The 23,385-nt window shown below is 42.0% G+C and overlaps 2 protein-coding genes across 6 annotated transcripts in view; both read left to right on the top strand.

The window, feature by feature from the left end:
* ZNF451 (zinc finger protein 451) overlaps nt 1-8,379 on the top strand; it is a 79,948-nt gene extending 71,569 nt beyond the window's left edge. For 4 of the 5 annotated variants that reach the window (XM_070514632.1, XM_044776910.2, XM_044776909.2 and 1 more), the window contains one exon: nt 6,474-8,379. In XM_070514632.1, the coding sequence (XP_070370733.1) occupies nt 6,474-6,520 (47 nt within the window). In that variant the 3' untranslated portion in view covers nt 6,521-8,379. The remainder of the gene's footprint in view (nt 1-6,473) is intronic. The other variant, XR_011504918.1, reaches the window with a different exon arrangement.
* Nucleotides 8,380-10,767: 2,388 nt separating this feature from the next.
* BAG2 (BAG cochaperone 2) lies at nt 10,768-23,004 on the top strand. Its single transcript, XM_044776925.2, has 3 exons — nt 10,768-11,023; nt 19,370-19,479; nt 21,824-23,004. The coding sequence occupies exons 1-3, from the start codon at nt 10,911-10,913 to the stop codon at nt 22,234-22,236; spliced, it is 636 nt and encodes a 211-aa protein (XP_044632860.1). The 5' UTR covers nt 10,768-10,910; the 3' UTR covers nt 22,237-23,004.
* The last annotated feature ends 381 nt before the right edge of the window (nt 23,005-23,385 follow it).

Below are 23,385 nucleotides of genomic sequence, written 5' to 3'. Positions count from 1 at the left end.
TTTCTTATGCTTAATTTTTACGTGGCATATATTTTTCTATCCTTTTACTTTCAATCTGTGTGTGTCTTTATCTTAAAAGTACATCTCTCATAGACACCATAAAGTTCAATCTTACTTTTTGATTTACTCTAACAGTCTCTACTTTTTAATGATGGATTGTTAGTCCATTAGCATTTAATGTACTTTCTTACATGGTTGGGTTCTTGTCTGCCATTTTGTTTTCTCTTTGTCCATTGTTTTGCCTCTTAGTTCCTCCTTTCTTACCTTCTTTTGGATTATTGTCATATTTACATTATACTCTGTTATATTTATTTAATGTTTACTAGCCCTTTGCACTAAGTTTTATGGTTACTCTAAAGATTACAATATATATGTTTTTTCTTTTTACATGATACTGAGTGCTACCATACTCCACATTTATCTAAAATGTAGAAACTTTCCAATACTATAGGGCAGTTTACCTCCTACCCCCAATTCCCTATGCTATAGTTGTCATGTGTATTACATCTACATGTGTTATAAACTCTACGGAAAGATGTTATTTTCTGCTTTAAACAGTGCCATGAATTTTAAAGAGAAGAAATATATGGTCTTTTATATTTACCTACATAATTACCATTTACAGTGACCGTCATTCTTTCCAGTAGATAAGAGTTTCCATATGGTGTTATTTTTCTTCAGCCTAAAGAACTTCTTTTCTTCCATTAAAAAATATAATGCATTTTTGTTAGTGATGAATATTCTGGCTTTTTTTAAATATGAAAATATCTTGTTTTTCCTTTAATTTTGAAGGATATTTTCTCTGGCTTTTGAATTCTAGTTGACTAATATTTTTTCCCTTCAGCACTTTAAAGATGTCATTCCATTGTCTTCTGGCCTCCATTGTTTGTTATAAGTTACCGTAATTTATATTATTCTTCCTCTTTATGTAAAGTGTCATTTTTTCCTCTTAGTGCTTTCAATATTTCCTCTTTGTCCTTGGATTTTAGCAGTCTTCTATAATGTCCCTAGATGTGATTGTCTTTGTATTTATCCTGTTTCTAGTTTTCTTAGCTCCTTTTATCTGTAAGTTTATAGGCTTCTCCCAATTTTAGAAATTTTCAGCTATTATTTCTTCACAATTTTTTTGCCCTACTTACTGTTTCTTCTTTTTTCTTTTGGAATTCCAATTATACATATGTTAGGCAGCTTACATTTATCTGCAGGTATTCTTTTTTTTTTTGAGGAAAATTAGACCTGAGCTAACATTTGCCGCCAATCCTCCTCCTTTTGCTGAGGAAGATTGGCCCTGAGCTAACATCTGTGCCTATCTTCTTCTATTCTATATGTGGGACGCCTGCCACAGTTCAGCTTGATAAGCAGTGTGTAAGTCTGTGCCTGGGATCCAAACCGGTGAACCCCAGGCCACTGAAGCAGGGCATGCAAACTTAACCACTGTGCCACTGGGCCAGCTCCTGTTCTTTTTTTTTCCTAATCTTTTTTTTTCTATTCTTCATATTGGATAACTTCAGTTATTCAATCTTCCAAGTTTATTGATGCTGTTTTCTGCTACCTCCAGTGTTAAGCTCACCCAGTGAATTTTCCGTTTCAAATATTGCATTTCGGGGCCAGCCCTGTGGCCAATTGGTTAAGTTCGCATGCTCTACTTCAGCCACCCGGGGTTTCGCCAATTCAGATTCTGGGTGTGGACCTAGCACTGCTCATCAAGCTATGCTGAGGCGGCATCCCACATAGCAGAGGCAGAAGGACCTACAACTGGAATATACAAGTATGTGCTAGGGGGCTTTGGGGAGAAGAAGGAAAAAAAAAAGATTGGCAGCAGATGTTAGCTCAGGTGCCAAACTTTAAAAAAAAAGCAATAAATATTGTATTTCTGAGTTCTACAGTTTCCATTCCATTGTTTTTTTTATAGTTTTCCTTTCTCTGTTGACATTTCCTGTAAATTCATCCTTAAGTCTTTGAAAATATAACTTTTCTAAAACCCTTTTCTGCTAATTCTAACAGCTTGATTATCTTGGGGGTTAGTTTCTATTGACTACTCTGCCTCTTGACTGTGGGTCACATTTCTTGTTTCTTTGCGAGTCAACTGATTTTTGATGCATACTGGATGTTGTGAGTGTGCATTTACAGATTTTCTGGATTCTCTTATCTTCATCTGAGGAACGTTGGTGGTTTTTTTCCCTTGCAGGCAGTTAACTGACTAGACTCACCCTCCACACTCTGCCTCTTCCACAGCAGGCAGCAGCTAAAATTCCTTGTAGCTTTCCAGCTGTTGCTTTTCGCTGAGAATCTTGGATCCTCTCCTGTGTGTGCACAGTTCAGAAGTCAACCGAGGATTTGTGGATCTGGAGGGTACCTTGTCCATTGCTTTCCTGTTTCTGCTCGGGTCTTCTTCTTTCCCTTGGACTGCCCCCTACCCGACCCCAACTCCACTTTCCAGCTTCTCAGACCTAAACTCTGTCTTTGACTCTTCAAGCCACAAAGAGTTTGGCTTTCTGGGTGAAGTTCTGCCATCTTGTTCCATGGGGGTTGAGGGATGCTTACGGCAAGAAATCCGTAAAGCTGCAAATTTAATCCTGTGCAGTTTGCTGCTTTCAGTGATCAACTTCTGTGCTGTTTCTACCTGATTTTTGTTGCTCTCCAGTGCTTTGAAATAGTTTATAATTGTTATCTGTGGGAAGGTTAATCCATGGTAAGCTACTCCACTGTCATTGAAAGTGGAACCATTTAGCTGATTTTCGTTTTTATGCAGACTTTTAAGTGGCAAGTTTAATTCATGGAAGCTCACTGTAGATATTAATAATTTTATATTTATTTCTGCTATTTGATTTTTAGCTTCCTCTTTTTATTTTTTTAATTTTTGGTAAGTTATATTCTTTGTTTCTACTCTTTTATAATTACCTTGGCATTTTACCACATTTTTTATGTATAACTTAAATACTAAATTATAACCACATATTGTCTGCCTCTATGCAATAATAAAAGGTGTCTAGAACACTTCAGCTCTGATCGTCTTCCCCCAACTTACAAGCTGGTATTCTCCAATATTTTGGTTCTGTGTGTATAGTATAATGCACACAAAAATGTTACAAAACATCACAAAGCAGATACCATCCTCAGGGTAAAAAGATAGCACATCACCAATGTACTAATTTCCTAGGGCTTCTGGTACTAAGTACTACCAACTAGGTGGCTCAAAATAACAGAAATTTATTGCCTCATCCTTCTAGTGGTTAGACATCCAGATTCAAGCTGTCGGTAGGGCAGCGCTCCCTCCTGGCTTCAGGATCTTCCCGGCAGTCGTAGGCGTTCATTGGCTTGTGGATGTATCACTCCAATCTCTGCCTCCATCGTCACGTGGCCATCTGCTGCCTGTGTGTCTGCTTCACGTGCTGTTTTCTTCCTAGAAGGACGCCGGTCATACTGGATTAGGGCTCACCCTGGTGATCTCCTCTTAACTTGATTACACCTGTAAAGACCCTATTTCCAAATTAGCTCACATTCGCAGGTACATATCTTTCTGGGGGACACAATTCAACCCATAACAACCAGTACCTTAAAAGTGTCCTCCTCATTTCTCCTTGCAGTTACTTCCCTGCACTCCTTCCCAAGGTCAGTGCCCACCATCCATCTTACAACACTAGTTCGCTAGTGCTTGACTTTCAACTCTTTCTAAGTGGGATCGTCTAGACCATCACTCTCTGCTAGAATGTTCAGTGATGATGAAAATGTTCTGTATCTGCACCACTATGGTTGCTAGTGGTCACGTGTCTATTAAGCACTTGAAATGCGGCTTAACTGAGGAACTGAATCTTAAATTTTGTTTAGTTTTAATTAATTTAAATATAAATAGCCACATATAGTCAGTGTCCATCATATTGGACAGCACAGGCATGGTCTATATTCTTTTGTGTCTGGATGCCTTCATTCAACATTGTTTTACAGATTTATCCAGGTGTTAACATGTAGCTTTGGTTTGTTCATTTCTAATACCTGTATAATATTCTATTTTATGTATATACCATAATTCATCTATTTTTTGTAGACGTTTGATTTGTACTTTTTGGCTATTACAAGTAATGCTACTGTGAACACTCTCATCATGTCTCTTAGTGCACATATGCCCATGTTTCTGAGAATGTATACTTAGGAGTGGAATTGCTTATGATCAACTTTAGTAGGTAATGCCAAATTGTTTTCCCACAGTGGTTGTGCCAATTTCTTTTGTTCCAAGAGTGTTTATGAGCTCCCATTGATCTACATCTTCACTAATCATCAAAATTACTTAGTCTTTTAAATTTTAGCTACTGATGGGTACATACTGGTATTTCTTTGTGGTTTTAATTTACATTTTTCTGATGAGTAATGTTTATTGACCATTTTGACATTATGTTTTGTCAGTGCCTTTTCAAATTTCTTGACAGTTTTTTTCTAATCTTTTTATTGATTTTTCTGGGTTGGAAATCTTTCAGTTGTTTCTGGGTACAAGTTCCATGTATTCCAGGTATTTTCTCCCACTCTATGTTTGCCTTTTTACTCATTTAACGGTATCTTTTGATGCCTAACAGTAATTTTAATACAGTCTAAATTAGCGTTCTTTCATGTAATGTTTTTTGAATCCTGTTTAATAAATCTTTCCCTACACTAAGGTCATGAAGGTATTTCCTTGTATTTTCTAGACGCTTTGTTATTTTGCCTTTCTGAAATTTATTTTTATATATTCCATAAGGAATATATAAATTGTATTTTTTTTTCCACATGGCCTATCAATTGACCCACCACCATTTATTTAAAAGACCATCTTTGGGGGCCAGCCCGGTGGCGCAGCAGTTAAGTTCGCACATTCTGCTTCGGTGGCTAAGGGTTCACTGGTTTGGATCCCAGGTTGTGGACCTATGCACTACTTGTCAAGCCATGCTGTGGCAGGCGTCCAACATATAAAGTAGAGGAAGATGGGCGTGGATGTTAGCTCAGGGCCAGTCTTCCTCAGCAAAAAAAGAGGATTGGTGACAGATGTTAGCTCAGGGCTAATCTTGCTCAAAAAATAAATAAATAAAATAGAAAAATAAAAAGACCATATCTTTTCCCACCATTCTGCCGTGCCACCTTTGTCATAAATCAAGTTTCCATATATGCATGGGTCTGTCTCTGAGCTATCTATGCCGTTCCTTTGGTCTATTCATCTATTCTTGCTCTGGTACCACACTCTTAATTACTGTAACTTTTTAATAAATTTTCACATCTCTTACAAGTCTTGTCATATTGTTCTTCTTTGCATTTCCTCATCCCTTTAAATTCATCTTAGGGCAACTCACTGACCTTGAATCTAGCTTTAACGTAACACACGGTGTATATATTAACTTGTAATATTTTAAATTACAGACAACATAATACCAATGCCCCAGCTCAGAGGAAGGTACAGGTGCATCTTAGAGGGATCACTGGTGCCTTTGAACCAAGTAGGCTTTGAGAGACTGGACTGGATGGGATGAGATAAATCTGGTGTGACAAGTTAGTGAAGGCCAAGAAATGGACACCTAATTCCACCCTCTTGGGTTTTAGTGTCATTCTCAGGGAGAAAATGGAGAAAGACCTGTGAACCCGAGAATGTCTGTCTTGCTCACTATTTATTGTATTCCTGTGGCTGGTTGTACAGTTGGCATTGAATAAGTATTTGTTAAATGAGTGCATATGTGTATATAAAATATGCTTCTCAGAAGACGTTGTATAGCCATGAGTTTCACTCTTTGCCTTAGATGCTAGAAAGCTTAAAACCAAACTTTTAATAGCCTGTGAGATTTTGCTGTTTTGTGGTTTTACCTATTTCTTTCTTCTTTTTCTTTACCGAGGTAACATTGGTTTATAACATCATATAAATTTCAGGTGTACATCAGTGTATTTCAGTTTCTGTGTAGATTGTATCACGTTCACCACCCAAGGACTGATTACCCTCTGTCACTGTCCACGTGTCCCTTTACCCCTTTCGCCCTCGTCCTATCCTCCCTTCCCCTCTGCTGACCACCAGTCTAATCTCTGTATCTGTGTGTGTGTTGTTGTTTTTATCTTCCACTTATGAGTGAATACCTGTTTCTGTTTTAAGTGTTATACGCATTACCTCAAGTGTTTTTGGAAATAAGTGCATAGATTTTTCTTTTTAGTGTTGACTCTAGTGATTACCTGTCAGTGATTCTAGAAGTTTGTTGACTTTCTACATCCCTAAATGGAAATAAACTTGCCAGTTCCTTAGCACATTAAGCTCCTTTCTATTATAATTCAGTTTCAGATTATATCCAATTTGTCATATTTTAAAATACTCAAATTTTATGATGGAGAAACTGCCAAGTTATCCTGTTTCTCCAATTTGTATTTCCTTTCCTTCTTGAAAAGATGGGTGTAGTTGATGAGACTTACATAAAGCACATGTTAATTAGTTTTCTGCTCTAAATATTAAAATTCTCTGTTTTTTAATACAGATGTGGAATTAGAAGAAGCTATTAGAAGAAGTCTTGAGGAAATGTAATTAAAGATATTACCGCACAACATCAAGTGACCTTGAAGAGACTCAAAATAATGAATTCTTGAGTTTGTTTTCTAAAGGATGCCAGAAATCTACTAGTACAAATGTATTTGAAAACATGCTTTTTTTCTTTTACATGTTCAAAATATAATATTTGCTTTGTATTTTTGTGCTATTTTGCAAAAATGTACAGAGGAATAGAATACATGTTAATGCAAATATAAATCATGTATTCTAATATAAGTATCACAGTTTCCCAGTTAACATAGAATTCATATATTTAGGTTAAAAGAATTTAAAAAAAATAGAAAAGCTCTTGACTATTGTTTATATGTTTCCCAAATAGCATTAGTTCTTTATCTGTACTGTACAGATGATTCTGGGTTTTTTTCAGGAGTGAAAATGAATATAAATAAAGCTGTCATAGCTCAGTTTCTCTGTAAATTCCACTTATCGTGGCACTAATATATAATACCTTTGAGATCTCTGCTTATGATTATTAGAAGAGAGTAATGGAAACTGATCATGGAAACAGATTAAAAATTTTACCAGCATGTTCTTTGTGGATTTCACTCAGATGTGTATTCCTGCTTTAATTAGATGAGCACATTGCGGGAATAAAAAAAGACCCCTAATTTCTTTGAAATTATTAAAAAGAAACCTTTTCCATTCCTTTTACCTGCTTAGACTTTTATGTGACTTGTATTATCTACTGTGTAAAGGGAATGATGTCAAAATATTTACATAGAGTTAAACTTATTTTTAATAATATTAGTCTTTTTTTATATATATTTGTGTAAACATAATATTCTTCAAAAAATAATGTTGACAGTCTACTCAGGATTAATCTTCCTTAACCCTTTAAAATTTTTGTTTCATATGGAAAGAACTATCTTCACTTTATTCATTAAATTGTCAGTTTTCCTACTTTGAGTATTACATATTTAATTTTTAAATGTCGAGGCCCTCATTTTGAATAATAAAAAATATTACATAATTAGAAGACTAAGAAGGGCTTGTCAAACTATTTGTGTGTATATGCTTCATGTTATTTGACCAGAAATGTCATCCCTAAAATTCTGAATGGTAATTACTTACCAAACTTAAAATTTTCTATAAATATAAATTTTTCTTTGACAAAAAAAATCATGGCTAGAAATTCTTTCTCTGCAACTAGATATTTTAGTGTGAAATAGCATTACTTTTTAAAAAAAATTACCGTAGTCTTTTCAATTCACATTGGAAACCATTTTGTGTTTTTATTTCTTAAGATGTCTGTTCTATACTACCTGCTTGCATTTTTTTTAAGTAGACCTCACGGCTTGAGAATTTACCAGTCATTTTTCCAAAATGACCACACTGTACTTTTAATTTATATGTTAAAGTGGCCAAGCAAGGCTTTAGGAGGCAGTCACTGAGCCAGACCTCAAAGACATCTATCTGCAGGAGCTTGCTCAGCAGTGAGGGCCACAAAGGACGTTCCAGAAAGAAAAGGGCTTAAGCAGATGTAGGGAAGAGGAAGAAACAGCACCTCTTTGCCAGAGGGGCCACACGTGGGTGTGATGTACACTGACGTTCTAGTTAGAAGCTTTTGTAGTGTGTATGGTAGAGAGGAAGTGAAGCTTGGCATTTGATAGGAAAGGAATATTTCACTGTGACCTTTAAGAAAAGGTAACGGGGTTGTTTAATGGTGTACCTAATCATTGTCACTGATTGTATTTCTACTTGTTAAGCAATTAAAAATCATTTTTAAATTACTTCATAATTTGAACTTGATTTAGACACAAGAGGGAGATGTACTCTGTGGATGATATTACAGAAAGTTATATGGATTATTAAATTATAAAAGTAAATGTTTCTAACATTGATAAAGATGCTTATCTTTTTGTTACATCATTCATTCATTCACTCACAAAGTATTTATTGAGTATTTGCCACGTGCCAGTGACTATTGTAAGCACTTGAGATGTGCCAGTGAGCAAAACATATCCCACACTCCTCTATGGAGCACACATTGGGGAACGAGGCGGGCTGGGATAGAGTGATGGAAGATAAGCAAGTATATCTGGTGGTGATAAGTGTAATAAAGAAAAACAGGGAAGGGAAAGATAATAAATAGTGTAGGCATGGGGGGCTTACTATTTTTAATATGGTGGCCAAAAAGGATCGTGCCCAGGTGAACTTGAGCAAAGACCTGAAGAAGGTGAGGGAGTGAGCCATGCAAGTATGTATGGGGAAGAGAATTCCAGGCAGAGGGTGAAAAGGTCTAGAATGGAGCTTGATCTCTCCATGGAAAAACAAGGAGGCTAGTACGGCTGAGCAGGATGAGCTAGGGCAGTAACAGGAGATGAAGACCTTGAGGCCTTTCTGAGGACCTTGGCTTTCACTCTGCAATGAGGAGCCCTTGAAGGTTTCAGAGGATAAGTGCTGTGATCTGCCTTATTTAGAAGGATTACTGTAGTTAGAGAACACGCCTGAGCGGCAGGAGCAGAAGCATTAAGACCAGATAGGAGGGTACTGCAATAATCCAGACGAGAACTTTTGGAGGCTGGGACTGGAGTGGCAGCCCCAGAATTGGAGAGAAGAATCTGGATATATTCTGAAGGTAGAGCTGACAGGATTTACTTACGGATTGGATCTAGGATATGAGAGACAAAGAATCCAGGATGATTCCAGAATTACTTAGTAGACTTTCAAACCATTCACAGAATGTCTTTGGATTCCGAGTTGGTTTCATGCTATGACAAAATATATTTGATGGGATCAAGTAATCCTCTACATTAATAGTTTATTAATATTTAGATTGAGTTCAGAGTTGTTGACAGGAAAAATTCACTAGAATTCAAACACACAAGATACTTATTTGGGCAATTAGAATTGCAATTCAGGGAGCAGAGATCCAGGTAGAAACGCAAATAATGTCCCGATTACAGGAGAGGGACTCGGGTTTACGGGGAAGAGGGAGGAAGATGAGCTATGCTGTGTGAGGGAACAGTTTATTAGAGCTAGATGTGGTAAGGCTAGGTTCTTCAGAGACTGGCGACTCGGTCATCGGCAATGTCCAGTTCCATCAGTCCCTACAGATGGGGTATTCTTGTGCTTTCACTGAGTCCCTGGAGTGTCGGCAGTTTGGTGCAGTTTGGCAGATAAAACAAGACTGCAAGGCACTTCCTCTGAATGGCTGCTCTGGCTCTGTTTTAATATGGCTCCACTCTTGTCTTTCACAGAGGGGACTGGTATCCAGGCTTAAGGGCCTCATCTCTGTTCAAGCATATGAAGAACTTTGATCTCAGATTAAAGGTTGTAATTCACCTTAAACTGTTATTATGTATCATTTTATGTGCCTTGCACGTTCTCATCCTTGCACTATGGGGCATGTAGCTATAATGAGATGGCAGCAAAGCACAAATTTTTAAGTAGATAAATTTTTGTATTCCCAGGCCTTTTCCACTTCCACTGACATTTATGGTGTCTGACCTAGTGGCCTACTGCATGTTTTCATTCTTAATAGATTTAAATAAACTGAGTGTAAAATGGCCTTAATTAATACCAATTATTTCACTCAAATTCCAACAGGAATAATTTTTTAATAGAATAAAAAGTCAAAAATCCCTTCAGTAGAACAGGTGGAAATAAGGGAAATTCACTTTGCTTCCTACTACATCCAGCTAGACAGAAAAGTGGGGTAGCTTTTTTTTTCCCCCCTCTATAAGCTTCAGTGGAGGTGTCCAGGCTTTCTTTATTCTCCTCTCAGGAGGGACGACCAGGACCGGTCAGGCAGGTTTAGGAGCGGTACTCGAAGGCCATCAGTTCCACAAAGGGACCTCTTGCATCAAAGGCCTTGACCGTTTCTGGTTTTGCTGTGAATTACTGGTGCCGGGAGAAAGCAGGCGAGGCCGTCTCAGGAATGCACCCTCACCCCCGTGGCGGGGATTTTGCGCTATTTTGCAAAAATGCAAAATAGCGGGGGCGACCTGGCGACTTTGGGCGGCCCGGAGGGCCGGGGCCGCACGGGGCAGAGGTCGGGGTGTCCTGCGGGGCTCCTTGGCGGTCTCGGTTGTGCCAGGGCCTGAGAGAAGGATCCGGCGACACGTTAGGGTCCCCCGTTTCTGCGCCCGTCCCGCCAGGTGCCTGGGGGCCGCCGGCTTCGCTCCGCAGGCCCGGCCCTGGCGGCGCCTCCCGACCCCGGCCCGCGGCGGCGCGCCTGCCCTTGTTTGGCCACGCGGCGGCGGCGGGGAAGGCGGCGGAGCGGCGCGTCCTCCGGGCCGCCCCCCGCGGGCGTCAGAGGGGCGGGCGCCCCGCGCGGTGACGGCGACGCCCGCGGCCGCCGCGCTCCCCACTCGCCGCCGCGGAGAGCGCGGTGACCTCCCGCCGCCCCGCCTCGGAGGCCCCGATGGCTCAGGCGAGGATCAACGCGAAAGCCAACGAGGGGCGCTTCTGCCGCTCCTCCTCCATGGCCGACCGCTCCAGCCGCCTGCTCGAGAGCCTGGACCAGCTGGAGCTCAGGTGCGCGGCGGGCGCGCGGGGCCGGGGCCGGGGCTGGGGGTCGGAGGCGGCGCGGCGTCTGCTCCGGGGGCGGGGGGTCCCGTCCGCGCCGGTGGGGGGTGCCGGGCGCCTGCCGCGGCGGCCACACCTGCGAGCGCGCTCCTGCGGCCGCGCGCCCGGGGGACTCGGGGAAGAGAGAAGTTCGGGAGCCGGTGTTGGAGGTTAGGGGCTGTGACCTCGCGGGTCTCCAGAACTTCGAGAACCTTCGGTGTGCCGGCGTGTGGTCTTCCCAGATGTCTTTAGTTTATTCTTTCCCACTTAGGCATTTTTAAGAGAGGCAGCAGCTTAGTGGCCCATAATGGGAATGATCGGTTTCTTTGCTCGAGAACACTTCCGAGCAAAAAAGACAAATTAAAACTCCAGGCATCCATCTGATAGCCAGGAGTAGAGAGGAGGAGGGCAAGCGAGGGCTGCGTGCTTCGCGGCCTGGAGACCCCCGGCCCCTCTCCCCGCTGCTGCGCTCGGCCGTGGGTCTCCGTGTTGGCCGTGCGCCCCCTTCCCCGGGGCTGCGCCGACCCCTTCCTGAGAGCGCTAGTCACCGGCCTCAAGGCTGAAGATGGTCCCCGGTTTTCCCTCCTAGCTGATTAAGACTTTATTAATTAATATAGTGGGAGGCTTGTGTAGGATTTGTAAATATGTATCATAAATTTTGGAAAGACTTTTTTCCTTTAACATTGTATAGAAACTTTTATGTCTTTCCTATAAACAATTGTGTCGCTCAAGTTCCTGGGTAAATTGTGTGCAGGTGGAGTTAAATGGAAATCTCATTGAGGCACCGCTGAAACTGCACAGAATTGTTTCCCATAGTTTTCGCCGGGTTCTGAGTGAGCAAAGGAGTGTGTAAGCCGAAAGCTGTAAGAAGCAACGCCTGTATGTCTTTGTCTCCATTAATGTAACAAAACAAGAAGAGGTGGCTGTTTGACAAGAAAGAGCATTAATAACCACAGTATATCTTAGCAAGTGAGGCATTTATGGTTATTGTTACCCCGAGAGGAGAGTCAGAAAATGAGAAGTTCTCCACCCACAATGGTTTCATGGATGGCAATGGATAGAGAAACCTGAGCCAAAAACCCCGTTCTGGGGTTCTGCGCACAGCGAGGGAAACGGACCGGAGAGAAGCGCAGCCCCCGGCTTGAGCCTCCTGCGGAGCAGAGCTAGAGACCGGGGCCTTGAGACGTCCCTCCCAGTGCTATCTTTCCTTTCACGTAGCAGCGCAACAAGGGACTCCCGGTCTCCCCCAGGTCTGTAGAACTTTGAGGGCGTGTTCTCAGCCGTCGGGAGTCTCTCTTCCCTCCGCAGAATAAAGGGATTCTTTTCTTAAAGAAATGAAGAGGATATTGTCCCTCCTTTCTTCACGCTGAGTCATTGTCCCGAAACGTGTAGTAACGCCTCATGTGTGGTAGGTACAGAGCAGTCAAGTGCTCATCTTTAAAAGAAAGCCTCTGGTTTTGAGTAGTAGTATAGCCTAACGTTTGATTAATGTAAAATGAGTCCTGATTACTGTATCAAGTGATTAAATTATAACTTGCTGAATTAACCCTTGAGCTGAGGAGTGTCAACCTACAGAAACAGAAACCAGTTTAAGAGGCAAAGCGTTTGTTTACTTGGGATCAAAGGATCGCAATTCGGGGAGCACAGATCCTGGGGAAAGGGAGGAAGGTGAGGTGAGTTGTATTAAGAGTTCACTGGTGCCGCAGGACGTCGGGCTGGGTTCGTACTTCATCGATGGGCGTGGGGCTCGATCATCAGGCAGAAGGCCAGCCTTGTGCTTCCCAGAGTGGTTGGCAATTCGGTCAGCAGTGAAGTCCCGTTGCATCAGTCCCTACAAACGGGGTATTCTTGTTCTCACCGACTCCTCGGAATGTTGGCGGTTTGGTCCAGTTTGGAAGATCAAGAAAACAAGACTGCAGGGCAATTCCTCCACAACGGCAGCTCAGGCTCTGTTTTAATGTGGCTCCCGTCAAGTCCTCTTTCACGTTGGAAGGACTGATTAACATGTGTCTCATTGTTCCTTTTAAGGACTTGCATAGTAATTTTAGACTTTTGTGAGCTTTGTCTCTTCCTTTTAAAAAAAGTAATACTGGCTGAAAACTAAGGAGGTGTTTCAGCAGGTAAATAAAAATAGAGAAAAATGCTAGTGCTGATCGGTTAAAGACTGTTCGAAGGCACACGGGCAATGTCCCAGAGCGCTGCCCTGTTAAGGACTAGCGTCAGGCCCAGGAGAGCAGTATTTACAGAAAAACGTGATATTCATATGTAATTTTACTCTAATACTTTAATTTCATGTTAAGGACGACTAATAACGCTGTGTGTGAGGTCGAGTCAAACAGTACGGTTGGTACCTACCTAGAAGCTGGCGTTCGCTGTTCCCCAGCCACACTAGTTTTGTCAACTGTGGTAAAAACTTCTTCCGTATGAAACTGAAAACAGACTTGTGCTAAATGCTTTATACCTGGAGAGTATGTGATGTTTAAAATGCTTTAAAATGTTTGGCAGCGTTCCATTTGTTTCTAAACTTTACCACACTAGTCTTTCCTTTTTGACTCCATCTCATCTCCGTTTTTGCTTCCTCCTAAAACTGTGATTGCTTTCTCTCCTGATTTTCGTGACCAGTTCTAAATGGTGTCTGATTTTTACATTATCAGTGGTTCAAGACACTCTGCTTATTATTGTTACTTTTGTTTCACAGCACAATTTATAAATAATACACGCTAACGTTTATTCACTTAATGGCTACTGACTATATGCCCGGCCCCAGGCCTTTGTGGAAGTTACTATTACCTCCATTCTCCAGATGGAAAATTGAGGCTTAGGAAGTGAAAAGACTTGTCCGCAGTCACACAGCTAGAACCCAGGAAGTCTGGCTGTGGAGCCTAAAACTTTATGCCTGAATTTTCTTTTAAAGTTAAATATGTCATATTTCAAAATGTAGGACTAGTATATGGATGGATATGTGATTCTAATGAAAGAGGTGAAAATTCCATTTAAATTGGTGTTTAATTCAGTACCAGGTATTGAGTGACTCCTAGAAGGTTCTGGATAGCAATGAAGATGTTTGGGACATGGGGTTGTGGAGAGTGGCAGAGGGGAGAACGACAGGACTGGGAAATTGGCTGTTCCCAGATTTCCCCAATGATCACATTGTGGCTCTCTGCTCTTCTTATCAGCCCTTTGCAGCGGCTTACATGACAGCCGGGGAGCGAAGGGTTGGGGCGGGGCTGCTACGCATCATTGGGCTGAAAGTTTCCTGTTGCTTACAGTTTCTTGGGTGTGCCGATGTCACAGAAGTCACAAAACAAGATGGCATCCTAATTAATACTGTCTCACAGTCTCTAATGTGAAAGAGCGCTTTTCATATACATAGTCATCTGAACCTTTACGGTAGGAGGAGGGCACATATTCTCTCTCCTAGAGATGAAGGAGCTGAGGCCCAGGGTATTGAGTGGCTTGCCTGAGGCCGTACGACTGATGAGTAGCTCCCAACATTTAACACCAGTCCCGTTTTTACAGCCAAGTGTCTCAGTAGTGAATGTAACTGAATATTTTGGTGCTGATTAGGCAAACCTTTCCAAATCTACGTTGCCAAAGATACAAGTGGTCACTGTGGTCTTCTCTTGATACAAGAGTATTGAATAAGAGATGGGACTGTGATTTTAAGGACCTGTTTTAGAAATTATTTCTTTCAAATAAATCTATGATAGCATTTGCCATTTTCGCTCCTTTTTATGAAAGCGCAAATTCTTGTTATTTTTATAAGCCTGAGTTCACAGTGGTAACTACATAATAAACACCATGAAGCTGAAATGTGCCAACACTACTTCTAGGCACATTACACGTATGAGCTCGTAATTTTCTTAGTTGATGCTGTCAGTCCCTGTGTTAAAGCCTTTACTGCTTTCCTTCATTCAGTCACAACCACCATCTCATTATCCCTCTTTCATAAATGAGGACATTGAGGCAAAGAGAACTTCAGTAACTGCTCAAGGTCGCACAGCTAGTAAGTGGCAGCCGGGGTTTGAACAGGTGGACGGAACAGTCGCTGCATTTCCTCTGCCAGCCGTGTTAGCTCTCGTCCCCGTGGCCACAGGCTGGGGAGATGGCTGTCGGGCCTCTCCTAAGTCTCTCAACAGTTGTCCTTTTGCTACGAGGCTGCCGAGATTTGTGAGGTGCGGAGACCTAACGACTGGCTGAGGATGTGTGCACTGGAGCTTGGTCCTCATCGGAGGATTCTGACCAGAATTTCCTTGTGTTCAAGCCTGCTTGGTTGTGATTTCATGCAGAGAGTTTTCCAGGAGCACAGCCCGGGCCAGCCTTGTCGTGAGGATAAGTTCTTTCCCAATTTGGACATGTAGCTCTTCCAGGATCTGTTAGTAAAAACAGAACTGCCCCTCTCCTCCAAGAGAAGTGTTGTCAAATGCCGTGTTAAGAAACGTGAAGGATAAAGTGAGATGGTCCAAGGCTTGTCTCACCAGAGTTCCAGAAGAAAATAGTAGAATGGAGGACAGAGACTATTTGAAGATATAATGGCTAACAGTTTTCTAGAACTAATGGAAAGGTTGTAGACAAAAAGATTTACATATGAGTTGAATTTAAGGATACCAGTAGCTGATAAACAGTATAAATATTACTTAAATTAAGTAGAGATCTACATTCAGCTTTTTAAAAGAAAAACTAAAATTTGGTGTAGTCCATACACTGGACAGGTGTACAGTGCTGAAGGAGGCATTGATTGCCTCCAGGGAGAGGAAGGGGAAGTTGCTAAGGAAAGAGTTCCTGCCAAAAGGTTTGGGTTGTGAAAAAGGATCACGCTGCAGACAAGGGTCAGGGATAAAGAATCCTTGTTCAGGAAGAGGGAAGCGCAAAGGAAAGGTCCGCGATGCCAAAAAAGCCCTTGGAATCTTTACATTTGAACAATGCATTCTCCCTTTGCTGTGAAATGAAACAGGGGTACATGAAAACATATGTAAGAAGTCCTGTAAAAGATAAACTCTGTTTGCACAGGGAAAATGCCCCAGTGGTCTCTGGCCTCAGTGGGAAAAAACCCAAAACTGAAAAATTCCATCTGGGGGCTGGCCCAGTGGCACAGCAGTTAAGTGCACATGTTCTGCTTTGGCGGCCCGGCATTCACCGCTTCAGATCCTGGGTGTGGACATGGCAGCGCTTGTCATGCCATGCTGTGGTAGGCATCCCACATATAAAGTAGAGGAAGATGAGCACGGATGTGAGCTCAGGGCCAGTCTTCCTCAGCAGAAAAGAGGAGGATTGGCAGCAGATGTTAGCTCAGGGCTAATCTTCCTCAAAAAAAAAGTTCCATCTAATTTTTTCTATATTTGGTCTCATTTGATGACAAAATATCTTCTTCATAGGACTGATTTATTATATTTTTTTCTAGAGTGTCTCCTTTTAAACCGTTTTCCGGTTAACAACTCCATGAACTTCTGTTGTAACCTATTGTCATAGATGAAGCCTTCCTTTTTATCATAACATTCAGTTCTCTCTTTATCCTCTTACATTTGAATACAAACTCGAGTGTTGAAAAATTAATCTCTTCTTTCCTTCTCATTTACCAATCGCATGATTCATCTGTGTCATTGTTTGTGTTTATAGCGTAAATATTACATGTTAGTGTCCACTCAGTCTCTCTCACGGGTGCTGGGCCCTAGTTTGTCTGAGAGTTTGCTGCTGTAAAATGTGTAAGAATGTAATGAATGGTATTGGAGGAGGACCTGATATTGTGTTACTACTATTTTATAGAAGATTGTTTTTAGTTGTGTTTTCCAGCCAAATTTGTCACATAAGCTTCTTGCCTGCTCTTTGCTTTTGCTGGCTCCTATAAACACAAAGTCCGGCATGCGTTTAGTGTCTTGATGTGTAAAGAGACCCTGTGACTCTGCAGTGTATCAGTGCTATTTTGGGGATAACAGGTGGGTGACTGTTGGGGAGAAGGCGTGTGTGTGGCTAGGGTGAGGAGGGGGTCCTTATATGGGCAGGACATGTGCTAAACCCTTGGTGAAGTTGTTCCTTCCCTGCTCACGTAAGGCAGCAATCCCGGTGACATCTTCTGTGATCTTGTGTTTCTAAGACCTTCTGAGTACTGGGGATAGGTGTGTCACTATTTATCTTGCAAGAGTTGGCAACTTATTTAGTTTCAGTATAATATATAACAAGAAAGTGCCGTGGAAACAGAGCACTTTAAATATACTGGGTTTTTTCCCTCTTGCTCTCCTGAGCCCACAGCCCAGTAACGTGACTGGGCGTGTTCCTGTGTGTGTAGTGAGTGCATGTGTGTGTAGCTGGAGAAAGGAGTGCTTCCGTAGTTGGATCAGGGCTTTATACCAAAAGCCTACAGAGGCATTCTCTTTAAATTCAGGAAAACACAAAGACGCCCTTTCTCACCGCCACAGCTTAATACAGTACCGAGGACTTTAGTCAGTACTGCAAAGAAAGAAAATAGGAGCTCATAGGATTGAAAGGGAAGAGAGAAAACTATCATTTTTTGCAGATGATATGATCATCAATGGAGAAAAACCAAGAGAATCAAAAGACAAACCATTAAAATTAATGTGTGAATCACAGTTGCCAGTTACAAGATGAATCTGCAAAAACAGCATTTCTCCAACCAGCAAAAAGCAACTAGATAATGTAATTAAAAATATATTAGTCACAATAGCAGCAATATCCATAAAGGATCAAAACACTCAAAAGAATCCACAAGACTACCATTAAGAATACTTCAGGGGCTGGCCCCGTGGCCGAGTGGTTAAGTTCACGCGCTCTGCTGCAGGTGGCCCAGTGTTTCGTTGGTTTGGATCCTGGCGCGGACATGGCACTGCTCATCAAACCACACTGAGGCAGCGTCCCACATGCTGCAACTTGAAGGACCCACAACAAAGAATATACAACTATGTACCGGGGGGCTTTGGGGAGAAAAAAATAAAAAGAATACTTCAGGGGCTGGCCCAGTGGCACAGCGGTTAAGTTCGCACGTTCAGCTTCGGCAGCCTGGGGTTCACCGGTTGGGATCCCAGGTGCAGACATGGCACCCCTTGGCAAGCCATGCTGTGGCAGGCGTCCCACATATAAAGTAGAGGAAGATGGGCACGGATGTTAGCTCAGGACCAGTCTTTTTCAGCAAAAAAGAGGAGGATTGGCAACAGATGATAGCTCAGGGCTAATCTTCCTTAAAAAAATAAAATCAAAAAGATATAAATATGAGAAAGGTAAAATGATAACATTAACAGAAGGAAATGTAGTAAAATATCTTAGGACCCAAGGGATGGGGAAGAACCTGAAACAAAACTTCAAAAGCATAAAACATAAGGCAGAACAAAACCAAGAAAAGAGGAATTTGTTCTCTTCAAAACAAGGATCTCTGTTCATGAAGGACATCCCGGAGTATGTTCCTGTGTGACAGGATGGGAGAAGATGGCTGCAGTGTCTGGAACCAACAAGGGATTAATACCTTGAATACACACACAGATCAAGAAGAAGACAGTAACCCCTGGGTAAGAACGAAAAAACCAAACAGGCAAAGGCTGTGAACAGGCTAACAAAGATGAAGGAGTCGGCTAAAATTATTAGTAATGAAAGCAGTGCAAATTAAGTCCTGCGTACCACTGTACGCTTAGTAGACTGGCAACGGATAGAGGGAAGGTGCCGAGTACTGGCAGGGCTGTGGGGACTCCTCTGCTTTGCTGCTGGGAGCAGGGCCTGGTTCAGCCATTCTGGAGAACAATCCTAGTCTCGAGTCAAGTTAAGGGTCCACATGCCCTGTGTCTCTGCATTTCTGCCCTGGGTGTGTCCTAAGGAGACTCTTTCAGGTCCGTAGGGGACATGTATTCACAGAAGTGTTATGTGTGGTGAGGAAAAGCTGGGGACGAGGTGAGTGTCTCCACAGGGGAGCACAGGGAAGATCGGCGGGTCCCCACGTGGAGTGTTTATCCTTCAGCAATTAGAAGCTGCTGATTAGAGGTACACATAGGAGTGGATGGTTCTCAATAAAATAATGCTGAAGGAAAAAAGAAACAGTGAGATATAAGTGAGTTGAAAATAGACAGATTTTGTAAGAACAAATACAAATAGATAAACGCTACATAAAATGATTGCCCTGTGAGTGGGAGGAAAATGGGAGCTGGGTAAGTGAATTAAAAAGAATAGAAAAATTAAAGAATAAAAAATAAAAAGGAATAAAGAGTTTTTGAAAAATGTTGCTAATGATCTTTAAAACTTGAGTTGGATTGAAGGATAGCGAGATGAGGAAGACAGACCTTCCACGTCGTAACCGTTTTGTTTTCCCGATCTGTGTAGGGTAGAGGCTTTGAGAGAAGCAGCAACTGCTGTGGAGCAAGAGAAGGAAGTCCTCCTGGAAATGATCCACAGTATCCAGAACAGCCAGGACATGAGGCAGATCAGCGACGGTGAGGCCCGTTCCACAGGAGGGCTCGACTTTTACTCACTCCCTTAAGGGACTGGGACAGCGTGGGGCAGTTTTTGCTTCACTAGGCTTCCACGTTTAGTACGAGCAGCAGACAGCAGCTGCAGCTGTCCGTTATTGCAGGAGCCACTTACCCAGAGATCATTGTTGCAGCTGGAAGTGACAGAAAAAGGCCTGCAGGCTCCAGAAGAGCCGGCCCCAGGCAGTGAGGCCCTGCCCTCGACCTCAGGTTCACACTCCTAACTTCAGTTCTTCAGGCGTTACTGGACTGTAGAAGATGTAAAAGCAGAGGGAAAGGTGAGAGATAAAGGAGAGAAGACAAAAGGAGATGAATTGAGGTGTAACTTAAGGACGGAGGGAGGAAAATGCAGAGAAAATAAATTACAATCCAGTAAAACCCCATTAATGTAAAATTATGTGATCAATTTCATATAAAAAGCATGACTGACTGCCCGTGGAGGAACAGGTCACTTGTGATTTTCTTTCATTGGCAATAGTCTTCCTGATTTGGCTCCTTTGGTGCCCGCTAGGTCAAGCTAGTGGGCCAGGTAGCTGGTGGGGAACGTGTGCACTCTCACCCCCAACCAGAACTGTTCCACATCCACAGTGGGGTCAGGTCTAGCCTGTCTTTTCACCATCCTGACCAAAGATGAATGAATTTGGGAGGAAGTTACAGGGCAGTTCAAATAGGAGATTGCTGACTTCTTCATGTAAATAATGAAATGTTGGTACAGCGTCCTGTGGGGGAGGAAGACAGTTTCCCTGCCCTCTAGGTCCTTCTGGCAGGTCTAAGAATTAAATTGACATGAGACAGGACAACGGGAGAAAATCAAACAAAGTTTATAACATGTATACGTGGGAGAAACCCAGGAAAACGGAGTAACTCACCAAATAGCTGAAGCCACCACCTTAAATACCATCTTCAGATAAAGGTAAAGGAGGCTGTTGGGGTAGTGATTTGGGACTTCAGAGGGGAGGAAGGTAATTCACATGGAGATGGAGGAGCAAATGTTTGGTGAGCAGATGTTTGCCGTGCCTTGCAGAGACAATGGGACGTGAGACAACTTTGATCAAATGGGCCTGGCCAGGTGCCTTCCTGTCTACACGCCTGGAGTTATCTATGGTGTTACCACCTTCCGGGGACAGGCCTTCTATCTGCAATTTTTTAAGCAGTTACATGGGAAGGTCAGAGTTTCTTTCTGAGTCTTTTGTTCTTAAAAATAAGCCAAAGAGACACATTTTGGGGTGGCACATTCTGATCCCCCGCAGCCCTTTTCCCACCGTTGCCTCTTAGTGCTGGCCAAGACAGACTGTGGCCTCTTTAAATTCATCTGGAAGGGATGAAGTCAGTGTGTAATTTTGAGGCCAGCTTTTGCTCCACTATTGTGGCTATGTTTTCTCAGCCAAAATTGAGGCATCGGATTCTGATATACATGCAGAATATGCCACCCCAAAACATGCCTCTTTGGCTTGAGGGTTATTTTGAGCTGATTATTTGTGAGAAACTGCAGACACAACAGAATCTCTGAAAACCGAGTAGAAATTACCCTTTTGTAAGAGACATTTACGTTTATAAAGGAAACCTCCATTTGTAAAGGTATCTCCCTCTCTGTACCAGGAAGAGAAGGATACCTCTAAATCACAGAAACTTATTGGTGGGGAGAAGCTGCCTACTACTAAATCTGCATCACCATGTGACCCTTGAGAATCGGGCTTCCGTGTCACCTCCCATAACTGGCCTCCCTCCCTCCCCAGCATCTTTGTCTTTAGCTGAAGATGGTATTTAAGGTGATGGCTTGGGCCATCTGGGAGAGTTACTCAGTTTCCCTGGGAATCTGCCATGTATGTATGAGGTATACATGTTAATAAACTTCTGTTTTTTTTTTTTAATCTGTCTTTTATTACAGGAGATCTCAGCTAAGAACTAGGAAAGGTAGACAGAAAATTATTTTTCCTCCCTACATGCACGTCCTTATGGAGAGACCCAGGACATCTCACCTCACAAAACCTAGTTATGCTTGCTGTTCACTCTGTTCTGGCTTGATCTCCGTCCAGTTGCAAGTGCCTACCTGCCCAGACTTTTGCAAACGTGACAGCTGGAGGAGTCATCTGGTCTCCCATGCATAAAGACTTCAGCTCACTCTCTGTAATCTGATACACTTCAGCAGTTAATCCTACATACTGTAGTTTTAACCTTTACCTTTAAAAAATTTATAGCAAAAGTGCTTACAGAAAATAGACTTAGTCACAAACGAATGCCTTTGCGTTCTTGACATGGGTAACTTTATGTCTCATACTGATTGATATTTCAAACTTTTTATGTTTAGGAGAAAGAGAAGAATTAAATCTGACTGCAAACCGTTTGATGGGACGAACCCTCACCGTTGAAGTATCAGTAGAAACCATTAGAAACCCCCAGCAGCAGGAGTCCCTAAAGCATGCCACCAGGATTATTGATGAGGTGGTCACGAAGTTTCTGGATGATCTGGGAAATGCCAAGAGTCACTTAATGTCGCTGTACAGCGCGTGTTCATCTGAGGTGCCGCCCGGGCCAGTTGATCAGAAGTTTCAATCCATCGTAATTGGCTGTGCTCTTGAGGATCAGAAGAAAATTAAGAGAAGATTAGAGACTCTGCTTAGAAATATTGAAAACTCTGACAAGGCCATCAAGCTGTTAGAGCATTCTAAAGGAGCTAGTTCCAAAACCCTGCAACCAAGTGCTGAAAACAGATTTAATTAGTTCTCAAACCTAAGAGCACTTACAAATATGGAGGTAAAAATGATAAAATACTATTTGAAGTGGTAACTAGTTCTTTGTTAGGCAGAACAACTCATTCGATACTGATAGTTGTTTTAGATAAGGAAAATATGCCAGTGTCGCCAGTTTTGTGAATAACAGTTAAAACCAGAAATGTTTTAATTATCTTTCTAGAACTTTTTAGATTGAAGTCTTGTCCTGTACTAGGATCTAGCACCTAATACATATATTTTTTTACTTTCCTGTGGCTGAATCCTTAGATGTGGGGAGAAGTAAGTGCTCAGCTGGGGCACCACTGTCACTCTTCCTTTCTGGGCCCGTCTGGCTCGGAGACACACGGGCGCATGGGCGTCTGGTGGACTAGCCATTCTTTACCTTAAGCAGCACACACTTGTACACATCTCCTGTTAACCAGGCAGCAGGCTAGAGGGATACAAGCAATCACAAAATGAGAACCTTGCCCTACATCTTGTTTCACTCTGTTTTTTTAGACATCTGTATCAAATTACTTTGAACTTAAAGATTTATGCCTCTCATAATGTGCATGTATTTCTTGATATACGTGAAAACATGACATAAAATGTGGGAGAATTCACCTCTAATTTTACCACTGTGAACAACTATGTAGCTACTTCATCTTTTTCCAAATGCATAATTTCTCTACATTTTTAATCATTACGGAAATACAGTGTTGTACCTTGCCTTTAAAAAAAGAGTTAAGTGCAGCTATAAAGTCTGCTTAATTGTCAACTTTTCAGCCTCCATTCTGTGTAGTTGTAAAATTCACTTTCCCCTTCCCCTTACTGGACGTATAGGTTATTTCACTTTCTTGCTTATTCCTGCAACACATTATGTACATAGAGTATTTCCCTTCTTTTGTTTTTGATTTTCCTTGTGTAAATTCCCAGCAGTGGGATTTACTGGGTCAAAGGGATACATTTTCATGACTTGACATATTACCAAATTTTTTTGTATAAGAGTTATATCAATTTATACTGTCGTCAATAATTAAAATGTAGCTATTACACCGAAAGCTTTCCAGCATTGAGCATTGTTTTTTTCTAACATTAGACATGAAACACCTTAATTTACTTTGCATTTTGTTTACTAACAAGGTTGACCAATGTATTG

Source organism: Equus asinus, chromosome 8, assembly GCF_041296235.1.
Source record: "Equus asinus isolate D_3611 breed Donkey chromosome 8, EquAss-T2T_v2, whole genome shotgun sequence".
NCBI classification, from domain to species: Eukaryota; Metazoa; Chordata; class Mammalia; order Perissodactyla; family Equidae; genus Equus; species Equus asinus.
This window is presented reverse-complemented; position numbering and strand designations above follow the sequence as displayed.